A 16,002-nucleotide genomic window follows, 5' to 3' on the forward strand; every position below is an offset into this window, starting at 1 on the left:
TTTTTTTTTTAATAGAACAATGATTAACTGACAGTGTGTTTGGCTGTGATCACACAGCAGTTGCCTTCCAGAGTTTGGACGTGCTTTTTAGTTTTCTATCTTTATTTATGTGTTAAGTATATTGTGTAGGCATTTCTTGGCTGGTTTCTTTTAAAATATAGTTTCTGTTAGTGTCTATAGATCATTTATATCTGATTCTTTGTATTTTGGTTAATGTTAATGCAGCCTCCACTAGAATTCTTATACACATTTGCTGTGTAGGTCTGCTGTCTGTGCTGAGCTACTTCCTGTTTTACTTCTCATTAGCTTGTCTCCCTTGTATATTGTCTTGCTTTACTTACTGTATGTCATTTACCTTAATTATGTTCAGCTGTGTTTAGGTTCCCTCCTGTTTCCGCTTCCCTCGTTATCTCATGTGTATTTATAGTTTGCCTGGTTTCCTGCCTCATTAACTCTTACTATATTCCACGTGGTTTCTCCAGTGTCTTTTGATTTATTTATTTTTTATTTGGAGATTATATGCCACAATAAAGGCTTGTTTCTTTTGTTTTAAACTGCTAGCTTGTCTCTGCAGTCTGCATTTGTCCCCAGTCTTCCTGCACTTTATGACACATTCAGGTAGTACCGTGCACAACGTTCATTTAAGAACCATAACATGACATGTAGATGAATGAATGTTCAAATAACAGTTATTCAGCTGTACAACAATTGCTGTCCTGCTTTGTCTGTCATCTTCACATAAAAACTAAAGTACATACAGTGGCTTCAGAAAGTATTCAGACTCCTCCTCACTCTTTTTAAACTGTAGTTTTTATGTTTTTAGTAAAAGATTCTTGAAATTCTGTCATCATGGGAACTAATGAGAAAAAAAGAATTTAAAAACTATGTAGCTAAATCGCAGTCAAAAGTTGTATGCCTTTGAAAAAGTGATTTGATACCGAAATTCTAAAAAATTTGATACTGAAAAAGTAAAAAATGTTTTTTTAAAAACCCAAATGAATTATTTTGACCACATTTTTTTAAGGAAATCTTTTTTATTTTTTTTTACAGTTTCAGTTTGGGGCTGTTGTTCATTCCTAGAAAACAACCAACTGAGTGGCATTTTATAGGCATAAATAACCAGTGAATTAACTAGTCATAAAGAAATTTCCTAAACTTTTTTGTTTTTTGCTTCCAGTTGTAAAGATCACAAACACCAAAACAAAAGTTGGATCAGGAGGTCTCGTTTCTCACACTGTGCCAACATCTCTGTCCCTTCCTCTTGCTTCCTCTGCTCTGCTGTGTGGGTTGTTGTGTCGTTTTTGTTTTTGTCTGGTATTTTTAGCCCCTTGTCTTCCTCTATGGCATCGAGGGAGCAGCTGAGGGAGTGTTACTGCCCATCCAAAGCTCTGGATGACAGAGAGAGAAGTGTTCACGCTAACCCCTCTCCAGCCCACCTAATTGTCCTGGAGCTAATAATAAAGCGCTAACCAATGTAGCAGGCAAACTCTCTAGAGATCCGGGAGATCTGTGACCCTGTCATTGTTGCTCTGAAGTGCTGCTTCACCCTCTGGGGAATACAAACAATTCAGGGAGTGGATATGAATGAAAATTAAAGCCTGATGGAGGATGAGGTGTGCACATCCCTACCCTGATGTTTTCCTGTCTTTAAAGGCACCGTTTACTCAGTGCCATTTTATACATCAAGATTATTTTGGAGTCAGCTGCCCAGTTTTGGAGATACCTGCTGTAGAGATAATAAAATGGAACCACTTGCCATTTGCCTGGCAAAAACTCAGCGTACATCTCACTTTCCCAAAAATCAGTTGCTCAAGTAAAATCCACAAATCAAATGTATTTCTTCTAAACTACATTTGACATCAAAGAATGCCTCCATCTCCCAATAATGAGACACATTCTTGTGACAGCAGGACGGAATGCAAACTTTCATGGCATCCCTTCTTAGCTGCTCAGCTTGCAGGCTTTCAGCTTCAACGCCAGGGTTTTAATCAAATAGACAAATGCTGTTTGTTCACTTGAGATGTTCTGCCAGTTCTTTACTGCAGCTGCCTTCAGCTGCTACATGTTTGTGGGTCTCTCTGCCCTCAGTTTTGTTTTCAGTAACTGAAAAGCTGCTGTTGGATTAAGATGAGTTGACGCACTTGGCCACTGAAGATCTCTTGGGTTGCTTTTGCGCTGTGCTTTGGGTCATTATCTATTTGCACTGTGAACCATCATCTGATCAGTTTTCCAATATTTGGCTGAGTCTGAGCAGAGAGTACACTCTGAACACGTCAACATCTATCTTGCTTCGTCTATCAGTAATCACATCATCAAAAAAACACTCATGACACAGTTTCACTGGTAGCCATATATGCCCATGCCGTAATACTGTTTTTACCATGTTTGACAGATGATGTGATATACTTTGGATCATGAGCTGTTTCACTTGTTTTCTATAATTTTCTCTTTTCATTGTTCTGGTATAAGTTAATCTTGGTCTCATGTGTCCAAACAATGTTTTTAAGACCTGTGCAGGCTCTTTAGATGTTTTCTGGAAAAGTCTAATTTGGCCTTCTTGTTCTTAAGTGTAAACAGGGGTTTGCACCTTGCTGTAAACATCTGTATTTACATTCAGGAAGACATCTCTTGTAAACTGTGGCAATGCTACACCTTCCTGTTCAGGAGTTTTTGTGACTTGGTTAGATGTTGTAAAATTGTTTTCTTAACCATGGAACTAATACCATGGTTAGTGCATTTTTTAATAATGTACCAGATTGCTGATTTGCCCATTCCACTGTGGTGGAGTACAGAGGCAAAACTACAGAAACTGTAATTTACAGACCTAACTGTATGTCCATATGACTGTTTTTACTGTAGCACTAGTCTGATCTGATGCACCTGACAATTACAACCACGGTATCTATATAACAGAGAAAACTCAATTTTGCACTAAAGCAAAAATATTTTTAAACAACAGTAGCTAAAAAGTAAGGGACAAAGGGCACTACAGGCAAAAGTAAAGATATTTTTATTTTTAGGACAAACTGTCCCTTTAAATAGATGATCGGGGTTTATTGGTTTAAATTGGACACAGTGCTCCTATAAGCTCCTTCTGTGCCACCGTTTTACATCCAAGTCCAGTTCTGTAGCTTTTGATCATCCTCAGATGTACCTGGAGACTCCAGATCTCTTGATTAGACAGGCCTACAAACACACACACACACACACACTCAGGTTTCTGACTCACTCGTCTGTAAGAGATCAAACCGACAGCTAAGCTGCAGGGTGAGGAATGAGCAAACTGTGCGGCAAAAGTAACACCAATAGGAGATTTCATTTCGAAGCTTAAGTAGTGCAATACTTTAGGAGAAAAGTCTTTTCAAAACTGTGAAATTTGTTCAAATTAGCTGATTTTATAATGTGGAAGTCCTCGATATTATGTACGTGTGCATAAGTTATGCAATCTTATCCTTTACTGGCAGATACAAATATTTAACATTTCACACACTGTAATCATGAGTATATTTATAATAACTAAATGAACTCTGCTGATAAGAACCATTTCACATGTCTGAACGCTCAAGACAAACTTTTACGTACTTAACAGCCACTTTGTTAGGAACATCTGTTCAACTGCTCATTAATACAAATGTCTATCACCTGGTAGTGATAGACACCAGGTGTCTATCACCACCAGGTGATAGACACAGATCACATGGTGGCAAATCAGTGCATTTAAGCATGTAGACATGAACAAGATGACCTGCTGAAGTTCAAACAGGGCATCAGAATGTGGACAAAGATGATTTTGAACATTGCGTGGTTGTGATTAAATGCTGGGATTACACGCCACAGCCTTTCTGAGTATCATTGCTGGCCGTGTCCATCCCTTTATATCCACGGTGTCCCCATCCTCTGACAGCTGCTTCCAGCAGCATCACACACCATGTCACAAAGCTCAAATCATCTCAAACTGGATTTTTGAACATGACAGTGAGGTCACTGTACTCAAATGAACTCCATAATCACTAGATCACGTTCCAATAGAGCCCCATTGGGATGTGGTGGAACGGGAGATTCACCTCACGCATGTTTCTTGCACCTTATTCAACTTCTAACCCTAACCCAAAGTTGTGTGTATGTGTGATTTTTGGCTATTGAAAATTGTTCTTCTAAAAAAAAATCATCCTTCTGTCTAACTCGCTTATGGGTTACCCCTGATTTTTAGGACTAGAGTTAGATGTAGTGCTAATCCCATGATGGTTTAGACCTCACAGAGTCTTCTACATTTGTCATGTCTCTCAGGCTGGAGCAGCTTTGGTGAGCACATGTTGAGTGTGTACAGTGGAAAGCATCGCGGTTACACAGTGGTTACACAATAACTCGCTCTATGCTGAGCTCAGGTGTTGACGTTTCCAGCCTAACACAAACACTCATCCTCTCCTGTTTACTCTTCTTACATTTTCATATGCCTGCTCAGAGGTTTGTATTGTGTTGCATAAAAGGGCCTCACTAAACTGCGCCTCCTCCCTGACTCCACCTCCAGCTGTCTCTTTCCTTCCCCTCCACCGCTCTTGTGTTTAAGAGGTGGATTTTGCCCTTTTCAAGCTCAATGCTCCCCTGACTCCACAGCCAAACATGGCTGGAGTGATGCTGCTGCTACTGCTGCTGCTGCTGCTGCTGCTGCTGCTGCTGCTGAAAGTGAAATGACCTCAGGCTAAAGAGCAGCAAAACAAATTCACTCTTACATAACGGGCTCTGCTGTGCTGCTGAATTACTCACTGCACAGGACAGGCCAGCAAGTTTAAATTAACTGGAAGGAGACGATGCTACAGCAAAAAATAAATATATAAAAGCGAGCTTGTGGACATTTTTTATTGATTTTAAGTAAGAGGATTGTGTAGCATCATATTCTTTCATTATCATAATTAACCTTCAAATGGCCAAGTTATGACCCCAAGATTAAATAGCTTGTGCAGCAACCTTGAAGTAACTGTTTTCTGTATGTATCAGTCTCTCACATTGTTATGGGGGAGTTTTGGTCCACAGTTCTTTACAGTTTTTTGCATTCATGGGCTCATTGCAACGCTTCAATTCTTTTGTTTTTCAGCCTTTCTGTTGCATATTGGCTGCTGTGTTTGACAGCATTGTCCTGTTGCATGACCCACTTTCAGCCAAGCTGTAGCTGTCTCTAAACATCCTACTCCAGTATACTTTGGTATACAGAGGAGTTTATGGTGCCCAGGTGCTGTGGCTGCAGAACAAGCCCAAATCATCACCCCTCTACCGCCGTGCTACACTCTTTGTATGTTGCGTTTCTGCTGAAATGGAGATGTACATTATGGCCAAATGTCTGATCATCTGTTCAAAGTCTTTTGGTTTGTTTAGATGTATTTTTGCAAACATAACCCATGCTACCATGTTTTTTTCCTTGAAACCTTTCCAAACAAGCCATACTACATCAGTCTATTTCTAATTGTGCTGTCATGAATTTGAACATGCTGAGGCCTGTAAAGTCTGAAATGTAGCTCTTGGGTTTTTTTGCAGTTTCTCTGACCACTGCAATGTTTGACCTTCAAGTGGATTTGTGGGTCAGACCATGAAACCGTGCACTTGTTGGCTAAAGACTTGTGATTGACAACTCCTTAGCCAGCGAGCATGTTTCCTACCAGAATTTTAGATTTCCAAAGATTTAAAATCGAATGACTGAGCCCATAAACTCTTCAAGAAAGTGTTTACAGAGGCCAAATCATAACGTTGTTTTCCCACAGAAGTGTAAAGGACCAAAAGTCTATTTGCAACCACAGCTATTGCCATCTGGTGGCCTTGGCTAGAATGCAAGTTTTTAGGGTTTTTTTGTTTGTTTGTTTGTTTGTTTTTTTAGGTTTTCTTACTATTTGTGGTTTAACTTTTATTTCTGACAGTGAGGTCATTTTATTGCCAGACGACTGTACGGGCATGAAATAATGACACAAACCCGACCCATTTTATAATCCCACACTGCTAAAGTTGCGATGTTATAAATTTCCTGTTTGTTAAAGTCTCGGCTGTTCTGTTTTTTGCTATATGCACACACAAACTCACCACTCAGCCTGAAATTTCATGAGGCTAAAGCTTCCTCCTCATAGTCAAACGCTTATTAGAGGTCTACACGGGTTATATCTTTAACCAACGTTGTCCTATTTTCGGAGCTCAGAGTTTCAGATAGAGGATGAAAGGACATCCTGCAGCAAAGTACAGTATAAATATCTGTGTGTTTTAAGACAGAGTTATTCAAACAGACCCCCCAAAAAGTAAATGATGGATCTGTAAAGGGGCATCAATCAGATGCCTCCTAAATCTTCCCTTTAAACTTTGTAAACGCAGTTGTATAGCTGTTTATTTTCACTCTATAGACCACAGCTCACTGTGTTTTATCATGTAGGATTTATGCATCATCTGTCTGATAATACTCACAAATCACCAGGAAATGCAACGGTTTCTGTCAGATAATGCAGCGCAGACTCAGTGCTGATTGTGTTGTGTCCGAGCCGGGAAAAGCCCTGCAGATGTTGTGATACTTATAATGGTTAAAAAAAAAAAGAAAGAAAGAAAGAAAGAAAGAAAGAAAGAAAGAAAAGCTTCCTACTATTAATTTGTCAAACTACATGTAACATTTCTTTTCTTTTCTGTTTTGTTTTACTGGAATTAGACTCTTGGTGTAGCAAGAATAATGATAAGTTGTGTGAAATATGTGTGTACATTTTTAAAATTATGTAGTCTGTTGGTATACTTTCATGATATTTCTGTATCTTAAGTGTTCCTGCAAAAAATACTTTTTAAATTACACCTGTGCATCCAGGATGCTTAGATTTAGCTTGAAACAGAAGCATGGACGATGAAAACCACCCTGCTTATGATGACGTCATTGTAATTTGCTGTTAACTGTTAGAATGCTAACAGTTCATCTTAATTGACATTTACATCGACATTAGCTTCCATCACACATCCCGTAAATATGCTTTAATGTGAGATGACCTAAGTGGCTGCAGCTTCAAATTCATCCCACAGATATGAGATTGGTATCCACCAACTCGTCTAATGATAAGCCACAAAACAAACGAGCAGGAATATCCTGAAAGTTCATCTCATGAGTAGCTTAAGCATTGCATAATATAGCAGAACCAAGAAAAGCAGGAGGATACGACCAGTCTGGCTCTGTCCAAAATTTTAAAAATGGACCCCTGAAGGTCAAAAACAAATGTCTAAGAGTCAGAATAGCTTTACAGCTCTCAGTGTAGTGAACAGAAGAGGCAACAAGACAATACCGACAGTAGCAAGACGTACTGCATACTTATTGTTATATTTATACGTGAAATGTGAAGATGTTGGAATAAGTTATGAAATAAATAAGAGATAGATAATTGGTTACTATGTATACAGTAAGTACATGAAAACTTGACAGTGTATAGACAAGTACAATGTTTCTATAGCAATCTACAACAAAATCAAAACAGTGTATACGGCACAAAAAGCTAAATAAATAAAAGACAGCTAAACTATGGAATCTTGTTTCCATTTTTTCTGAGCAGAACTAATCAAACTTTCAAGTTATTGTTTCAGACATTTGAGTTAGCAGAACTTTTGAGAACTTGGAACTTGAAATTTTGACTCATGGATGGCAAAAAGGTGTTTTTTAGTGACAGAAACAAACTTCCTTTTCTTGATGTAGCACTGTGGGGTTTATGTTAAGAAATAGCTCCCATATGAAATCTCGAACAAAATAACTGTTTTTCAGATTTCAGTAATTTCAATGATTTCTATCAATCTTCTGACCTAAAAATGTTAATAAAAGCATTTCCACACTGTCATAATATTAATTTAAACAACAGGAATATGGTTAGGGCTACAGGCAATGGCTGTTTTCATATTTCTCTGGGAATTGACTTGTTAGTTTACTAAATGTCCAAAAAAGGTGACACCTTCAAATTACACAAAATAAAAAAATAATTGTAAAAATGAGTAGAAACAGGATTTTTTCATAAATGTTCTGGTATTATCAAAACTATTCTCACTTCATGTTTAAGTCTAAATTTCTAAATTAACGGCACTGTGGCACTGTGGAAAATTTTTCTTTTATTTAATTAGAATTTTCCAGAGAAGGAACAATAAATACGTTATATATATGTTAATTTATTGTTACAATTATCTTTAAATTAGGTTAAAAATACCAGGATATAAAGTCTGGAAAATGGAAAAGACAGACAGCTTTGCAGACAAACAAGCAGATCTGACAGCTGAACCCACATGACCTCATCTTTTTGTCCTCAGAAACACATCATGCCTTCCATTTAATTTATTTATAGTGCGTTCAATCGGAGCCTGAGTGAGTACACGGCCGACTGCAGAGAGGATGTACAGGCACGGTGGAGGACTGCTGGCAATTTCAGCTCCCTCCTCAGTTTTCCTGGAGCTACTCTCACATCAGAAATCACTTAGATGTCATGCTAATTGCAGTGTGGTCCCCCCCGGCCATGTCTGTGCTACAGATTGCATTTCGGATAAGTGTTGAGATGAGCTTCGTTCTGTCTTTAAGGAGAAGATAATTGGTATTGTGATAAGAGTGTTTTCAGGCCCCTGCAGATGTGGAATCACAGGCTGCAAATGGATAACTTGCTCATTAAATTCTAATAGTGTTTTATAGAGTTTTTGTTTTTCTGATTTTATCTTTTATAATGTTCAGATGCATGCTTGTAATGGACTCTTTTCAGCTGCCAAAGAGGCTCTGGAACAATGAGCCTAGAAGCTCAGTGAAGCGCAGCGAGGCTTTGACCTGAATGCTAATGTCAACATGTTCACAATGACAAAGTTAATATGTCAATGTTTGCTGTGTTCATCATCCTAGATTACATAACAAATACTCCACATCACCAAGGAGGTGATGTGGAGGGAAAAAAATCATGCTCTTGAGTTAATATTTAATCTATATGATGAAGACAGCATTTATGAGGAACTCAGGATCTGGCTTTTTATGAGCAGATGAATTACTGTGGCCAAAGTGGGCACATGAATGGGGAAAAACAGCTCACACAGTGACGGACCCCAATTTTGCCATTTTTGTTACAAAAAGAAAACAGTAACGTTTCGAGTGGGTCATCTAATAATCAGAAGGTTGGTGGTTCGAACCATCAATCCCCTATCTTTGGTGTGCAGAGTGTGCGTGAATGTTAGGCCAAGTGTTACGCAGAGAAACAAGCACCTGTGTGAATGATCTGAACCAGAAACCCAGTTAAATCTACACGTGTACGGATAAACTTGTCACTGCTATAGTTTCAAAGGACCCATACCTGATGTTGGATTAAAAATATTGAACTATTTCAACCTGACATTTGTGTTTACATCACTATCAGAGAAATATACACTTCTCTTTGTTATATTTGTTACTGCTTCCATGAAGAAGTCGTCTTTGATCTGACTATTAAACTTGAGTTCCTCTGTGACCGCTCTCTTCACTGTTTTTTTGGACAATGTCGACCACCTGGCAGCCTCTAGTTGCTAGGGAAAATCTGAATTTCCTGACCATTAAGTGAGTGGTTGCTGGCTGGCTGATACACGGTGCCGCACTGAAAACCACCTTGTGATTACTTTGGCCACTAAAAGATTTCCACAATCATCTGTCGTTTGCATGAGAGGCGGCTGCGTTTCTGGTTTGCATCAAACCTTTTCAGGTTTTACTACCTCGTGGTGGCTACTAGTTAGCAAGTGTTTGCATGCTCATCTTCATGTCTTCTATGCAGACTACAGGGAACTTTTTAGGAACCAAAGCAATCACAAGGAGGTTTTTGGTGCAGCACGCTCTTTGTGACCAATTTCACCCAGCAACAACCAGCAACCACTCACCGATTGGTTAGAGAAAACTATTTAATTACTATATCATTTTTTATGCTTTTCCTTAGCAATTGGAAGTTGTTGTGAAGTTGCCAACCAGTCTCTGAGCCTGTGTGGCTGAGGCCTAAGCAGCAGTCATGCAGGGTATATAATAAGGACAGGAAGAAGACCTTTTTATACATGTGTAGATAAAAGAGGAGTTTCCTTTACAGAAGTCTACATAGAAGTGCTTTAAGCTTGCTTTCTATTTTAAATATAGCTGTAGTTGCAAAAATATCTTATGCTCATATAGACATCTGTTGGTAAACACTTGATTAGTTTATGGGCTCAGTCACTCATTTTTTGGATCATAATGAATAATATATTTAGTCCACTTTGTAAATTTTGGTTATTCTAAATTTAAGAAATGAGAATTATCCATTCATTGTCACATCTGCCACTCATTACCACATCTGGAAAAAAAAATGCTTATCTTGAGGCTTTAAAATGGGACCTTATAAACCACCACAGTATCTACAAACAGAGGTGATGATGCACACAGATTGGCCATCTTAGATCCTACTATTAGTCACATGGTCCTGACACATGAATAAAATAAGTTGGAAACATGTCCAGCTGTCTTTAAGAGAGTTTTAGAGCATCTGGGTGATTATATTTTGTAAAACCTAAAACATCTTGGATGGCTTTTTCCACTTTTGAAGGCCTGGTTGGAGGGTTAAAGGTGGAATTGGTTCTAGGTTAGAGTTTGGGACTGAAATTTGTGGTTAAGAAGATTGGGAATGCATTGATGTAAATAAATATCCTCAAAAACCCAAACAAACAAGACTCTGTCTGTATGTGTGCAGCACGATCTACAAACAGAGTGGAGCAGGCAGCAGAGAGCAATGTTTAGCCAAAATATGAGCACCGTTGCAAATTAACTCAAACTTAACTATACACTTACTCGGGTCCTCAGCTAAATATCCGCAAGCTTTGAAGCGAAACGGTTTTTGAGCTCGCTGAAGAAAAGCTAAATGTTAGTAATCTGTCAGTAAATAAATAAAATCACAGCATGCATCCTTCCAGTATTTGTTATTGTAGTTCATTGAAATGATGTGTATTTCTCAGACACTGGGTGAAGAAAGAAAGAAGGCGAGTGGAAACACATCTACATCACTGGATTGCAATGAAGCAGCTCAGTGGAGAAGGGGGGAGGAATGTTTTTCTAGCAGCAAATGTTGGTATTAAAATCTGGCAGACGTAAATGCATCGCAGCAAGATATCCGCAGATCACAGAGCGCTGCCAGAGCTGCTTTCCTGTGCCAGCGTGACTGTGCTCAGGTTCTCAGAGAGCTCTGGGGAATCTGCGAAGCTGCCGCCACCCAACCAGAACTGTGTCAGAGAAGAGCTTGAGTAATAAATTGCTGAGATTATTACAGGGAGTTCCTCCAGAGTGTGCATAACAACTTCAGTTTAGTGAGGTTTCTGGGGGAAGAGGAAGTGAGCAGGTCAGACTTGCCCCACTTTACTTGCAGGGCTGTCTTTCATCCTGTATGTCAACCCGTAAAGTGTGTGTCTGTTTCCAAGTGTGCACTAACTTCAGTCTCTACTTGAGAGGCCTGCTCGGTGAACTGTAAACTCCTTTGACAAGACGTTCCCCCCTCTGTATGCAGAGTGCACGACTGTGAATGTTTTATGAATCTTTATTTTAGAGGTTACACTTAATGGCCATGCAGTAACCAGAGGTTTGCAGCTTTTCTCTGTTTTATATTGTTATAAAGTGGTTTTGGACAGCTGGTTTGATATTTTAAAAAAAAAAGGATGTAATTTTGGACTCAGGGATGGAAATTTAACTTTTTTTCACAGTTAATCCAAATAATTAATCAACAGTGGAGAGAATAATGGCTGTCAAAGTGGCAGTGAAGTGATTAGCTCCATCGGGTCTTAAGAAACACTGCTGCATATGTTAAAAATGTTAAATGCAGGCTTTAGTGTTTGCAGAGCGAGCAAAACGTGACCAAGGTGGCATACAAAGCCTGTAGATAAAAGATGGACATTACGACCATGCCAAGACCGACTGGCCATAGACTCCAAATTGCAAAGCCTCAGTGAATTATTGTTTTGAGTATTGTGTTTCACAGCCAGAAGATACCATACAATGGAACCCCTACTTACGAAATTAATTCGTTTCCAAGGGTCTTTCGTTAGTCGAAAATTTTCGTAAGTCGAAGCACCCATCGCGCCTTTTGAGTGAACGATAGGCTATAGGCTAATTGCTAACTGCAACAACAATACGTCGTTCAAGTGGAACAGCGAAACGCAAGTACGAAAGCCAAGGGGGTTGAGACATGATTCGGAAGGCATTGTGGGCATTGTAGGGCATCTGGGCTCAGCCAATCAGAGCCAGTGGATTTCGTTACGCGGGCATTTTGCCGTAACACGGGCAGAAATATTGCCGTTAAGTGCCTTCGTAACTTGAATTTTTTGTTAAATGGGGTATTTGTAAGTCGGGGTTCCACTGTATTTGGAAAAGAGTGTGGAGTGCTAGCATGGGTGCAGTCATCAGAATACTAAAATTACATTGACCAAAACTCAAGCCCAAGTTTCTTAGACAGGTTATACCTCACTGCAATTATATTATTATTAAGATAATTCAATTAGGGATCCTCCAGAAGGTACAAACATGTGCATGTTTGATTCAGGATGACTGGATGAATCCATCCTGTATCTGCAATGGTAAATTATATCTGATGTTTTCTGGCTGTTACTTTTTTGTCATTTAATTCTGATAAGTTAGCGTCCAGTTACAGTGCAGTTAAGGTGGTACCTAAAAGTTTTTTTCAGTAAAACCTCTCACTGTCATTTCATTTCGCTGTGAAATCACTGCGGTCAGAGAGCCATACACAGGGTTACTTTATGCCTCACTGTCTTACATGGTGAGTGTAGCTGTACGTTCTACTTGACAGCAAACTCGATATCCATCCATCCATCGTCTTCCATTGTGAGGCAGGAGGCTAAGCAGCCACACTTTCCACTTCCTCCCGGGAGATCCTGAGGTGTTCCCAGGACAGACGAGACATATAATCTCTCCGGCGCATTCTGGTTCTACCCTGGGGTTTTCCTCCCAGTTGTGCATGCCCAGAAAAACTCCAAAGGGAGGAATCCTTCCTCTAACCAGATGCATCAACCACCTCAACTGGCTCCTTAACATAAAGGAGCAGGGGCCTTATTCCGAGTTCCTCACTGTACCCCTAAGGCTAAATGGAGCTGGGAGAGTCTCTTACCCCCAACCATGATGGAGCATTCCACCATTTCCCGTCAGAGAACCACGTCTTCAGACCAGGAGGGGTTAGTTTAAGCCAATTTTTTGTTTACTGTACAATTTTTTTGTGCAAACCAAGGAATAGCCTGGCAACCTTCAAACGATTTCTTTATTTCTCCAGCTCTATCTACAACATCCTTAAACTTCCACCGACTCTTTCTGCTCTTGAGTGTCTCAGCACACCCTTCTACACCATATAGTGTTGTTGGTGCAGCCGTCGTAGGCCTGTAGGTTTGTTTCCAGCCAATGAAATGCCATCAAATTACACAACAATCATTGGCCATAATCGACAAGGGAAGCTGTATTCAAGTCGAACACAGAACACAAACAACATAATCACATCACATCACAAAATCCCAACCCAAACTGTTGCAGCTGAGTCAAAGTGTGGGTTAGGTGAGCAGCAGGTTATGGCAAATTAATCTGCTCACTGCAGACCTTTGACAGCTGCCAAGCACCTGCATGCACATCACCGCCTCTCCAATTGAGTTTAGACACTCATGCAGCTCACTCACCAAGTCTTTAGATGTGCCCAGTCTCTTCAGACCATCCAGGGGCAGGAGGTCAGCAGAGTCCTTGTGTGTGAACTGGGTGGCCTGCTTCAGACGCCTCTGCTGGTGCAGGATGGCTTTATCCCGGATTGCTATCTCTCCTTTTTTCGCCTCGCTCATTGTCTCAGGCTTTTAAAACCAGTTCTTTCTGATGCTGTGCACAGGAGCACGGAGACTGTAACCTCACAGCGGCAGCAGAAGAGGAGAAACCCCTCCAAAGAACGTAAAGCTCTTGTCCTCTTTAAGGTCCTCAGCAGCAGAATAAACCTCTAAACGTTGCCTCTGTTGCTCTCTCTGAAATGTTGCTGTATAGTCCTGAGCATGTATTTCTCCCAGGAGCTATTGTCCTGCTCCTCTCATGTGCATCTTTCCTCACAACGTCAAGATCTGCTGAGTCTCTCACAGAGGCTGCGAGGCTGTGTGGAAGGTGTGACAGAGTCTGTGTAAGTGTTTCCTCCCCTCCCCTCAGAGCCGTCTGTCCTTGTATCGCTCTCTCTCTCTCTCACATATACATCTCTGCCTTCAGTAGTGTTTCTCTCTCTCTCCTCTCAGCCTTCCTCTTTCCCTCACCCCCAAACACTGAGCATATTTTCCCAGCTGACTCTTTGTACACCAAACCTCACCGCTCCCCTGCTAATCTGTAACCACATTCTTAACCATCACAGTAAGCATTTCTCTGCCTCGTCTAGTCTTTTAAACTGGCACAGCCACCCACACGCACAGTCTGTCACTCCTGTGTGTTGCTTCTGAGCCCGACACAGTTTGCAGCATCAGTCCCCCCGAGCTCAACAGCGGTAGCCCCCCGCTGTGTAGGTGCAAGAGCTCACTGTGGTCCGACCCCAAACAGGGGATCAATCTGCACCACCAATGGCAACAATTGATTTCCTTCCCGCCTGAATTAAAGAATCCATTTTCTCCTTTCCATCCATCCACACCACCAAAAGCTATAAATATCCCGTTCATCATGACCTCTACGCGATGACACATTTTTATACAGCAGTGGTGATTTGACCTAGAGGTGTGGAGGGTTTCCTTGAAGTGTAGTAAGCGCTGCTCATTTATCAGTCACACCGTTTAATGAGTGTATCCTTGCAGAGGGTGCGTGTTAATATATATATTAAAAAAAGACTGCTTTTTTAAAGTGCATAATTTTCATCTGGCAGAGGAGTCCTTGTGAAGGTGAAGTGGAAAATACTGTCGAGAGATTTGATGTTTGTGTGCTGCCACCTGCTGGTTGAGTTTATCCGCCTAACGTGCATCTTTTCTTTCAGTAAAGAAAGGTTTTGAAACCCCTAAATCATAAAACACGTAAGCCCTTCCACATTATCTCTGGGTCAATTACAATGGCAATGCAAGACAAGCGCTGAGGCACAACCAGCCATTATACTGTTTTTTTTCCTTTGTACTGTACATGTCCTGTGTTACAGTTGGACAACTTAGCAAAGAACCAATGTTAATTTGTATCTTAAGGCACAGCAGATGAACAGTAACTGAAAGTCATGTCCTTAAGCAAAATGAAAAAATAGAGCAAAGACCTGACAATGAAATTAGAGTTGCATCTGACCCTTCAGGTGATTATCTACTGTTCACTGAAGCATCATCAGAAATGGCCTCAGTGGAAGGGTGGCTGCCGGGAGAAATGTCTGAGGTATAATTGGTTCAAATCATCATCAGTATGTACAGATGAGGTTAGGAGAGAGGTAACAATGAGTGTTTAGAGCCATCTGTAAAACATTGAGGCTCTGTCATGGTTTGGAGATGCATTTCAGCTGGTGGTGTTGGGGATCTTGTCAAAATTGATGGAATTATTAACACAGAAAAGTACCAACACTGTTTGCACCACCAAATAAAACCATCGGGAAAGGTTTTGATTGGCGCTGGCTTCATTTTTCAGCATGACGATAATCTAAAGCACGTATACCTGGAAAGAGAAACACACATTGGAGCACTATCAGTCTTATACTGGCCTCCCCAGAGCACGGACCTCAACGTTATAAAGCAGTGTGGGATTATCTAAAGGCAGCCGACATAGGAAGAGTTTTGAATGTCCTTCAAGGAGCTGGGAGATTTATACTGAAAGGCTATTGAAATAATTTAAAAGTTGCTAAGAAAGTTCAGGCTGTGTTGAAGAATAAAGGTGATCATACCAAATATTGACTTTCTAGTTTGTTAGAATTGCAGAAACACTGTTGAATTAATTGAAAAAGCCAAAATAGGTGACTTGTGATTGTAGACATACTAGTAAAGGTGAGCTAAAAATGATTTTTCTGTTGATTTGAGATTTAATATTTCACAAATGGG

At 40.2% G+C, this 16,002-nt stretch overlaps 1 protein-coding gene across 1 annotated transcript in view; it reads right to left on the reverse strand.

Annotated features, from left to right (window-relative positions):
• The window catches only part of nrip2 (nuclear receptor interacting protein 2), a 44,695-nt gene extending 30,211 nt beyond the window's left edge, over positions 1-14,484 (reverse strand). Inside the window, exon 1 of the mRNA XM_063500998.1 lies at positions 13,666-14,484. Within this exon, the coding sequence (XP_063357068.1) occupies positions 13,666-13,821 (156 nt within the window). The 5' untranslated portion in view covers positions 13,822-14,484. The remainder of the gene's footprint in view (positions 1-13,665) is intronic.
• Between the last annotated feature and the right edge of the window lie 1,518 nt (positions 14,485-16,002).

This window comes from Pelmatolapia mariae, linkage group LG17, assembly GCF_036321145.2.
Source record: "Pelmatolapia mariae isolate MD_Pm_ZW linkage group LG17, Pm_UMD_F_2, whole genome shotgun sequence".
Lineage (NCBI taxonomy): Eukaryota > Metazoa > Chordata > Actinopteri > Cichliformes > Cichlidae > Pelmatolapia > Pelmatolapia mariae.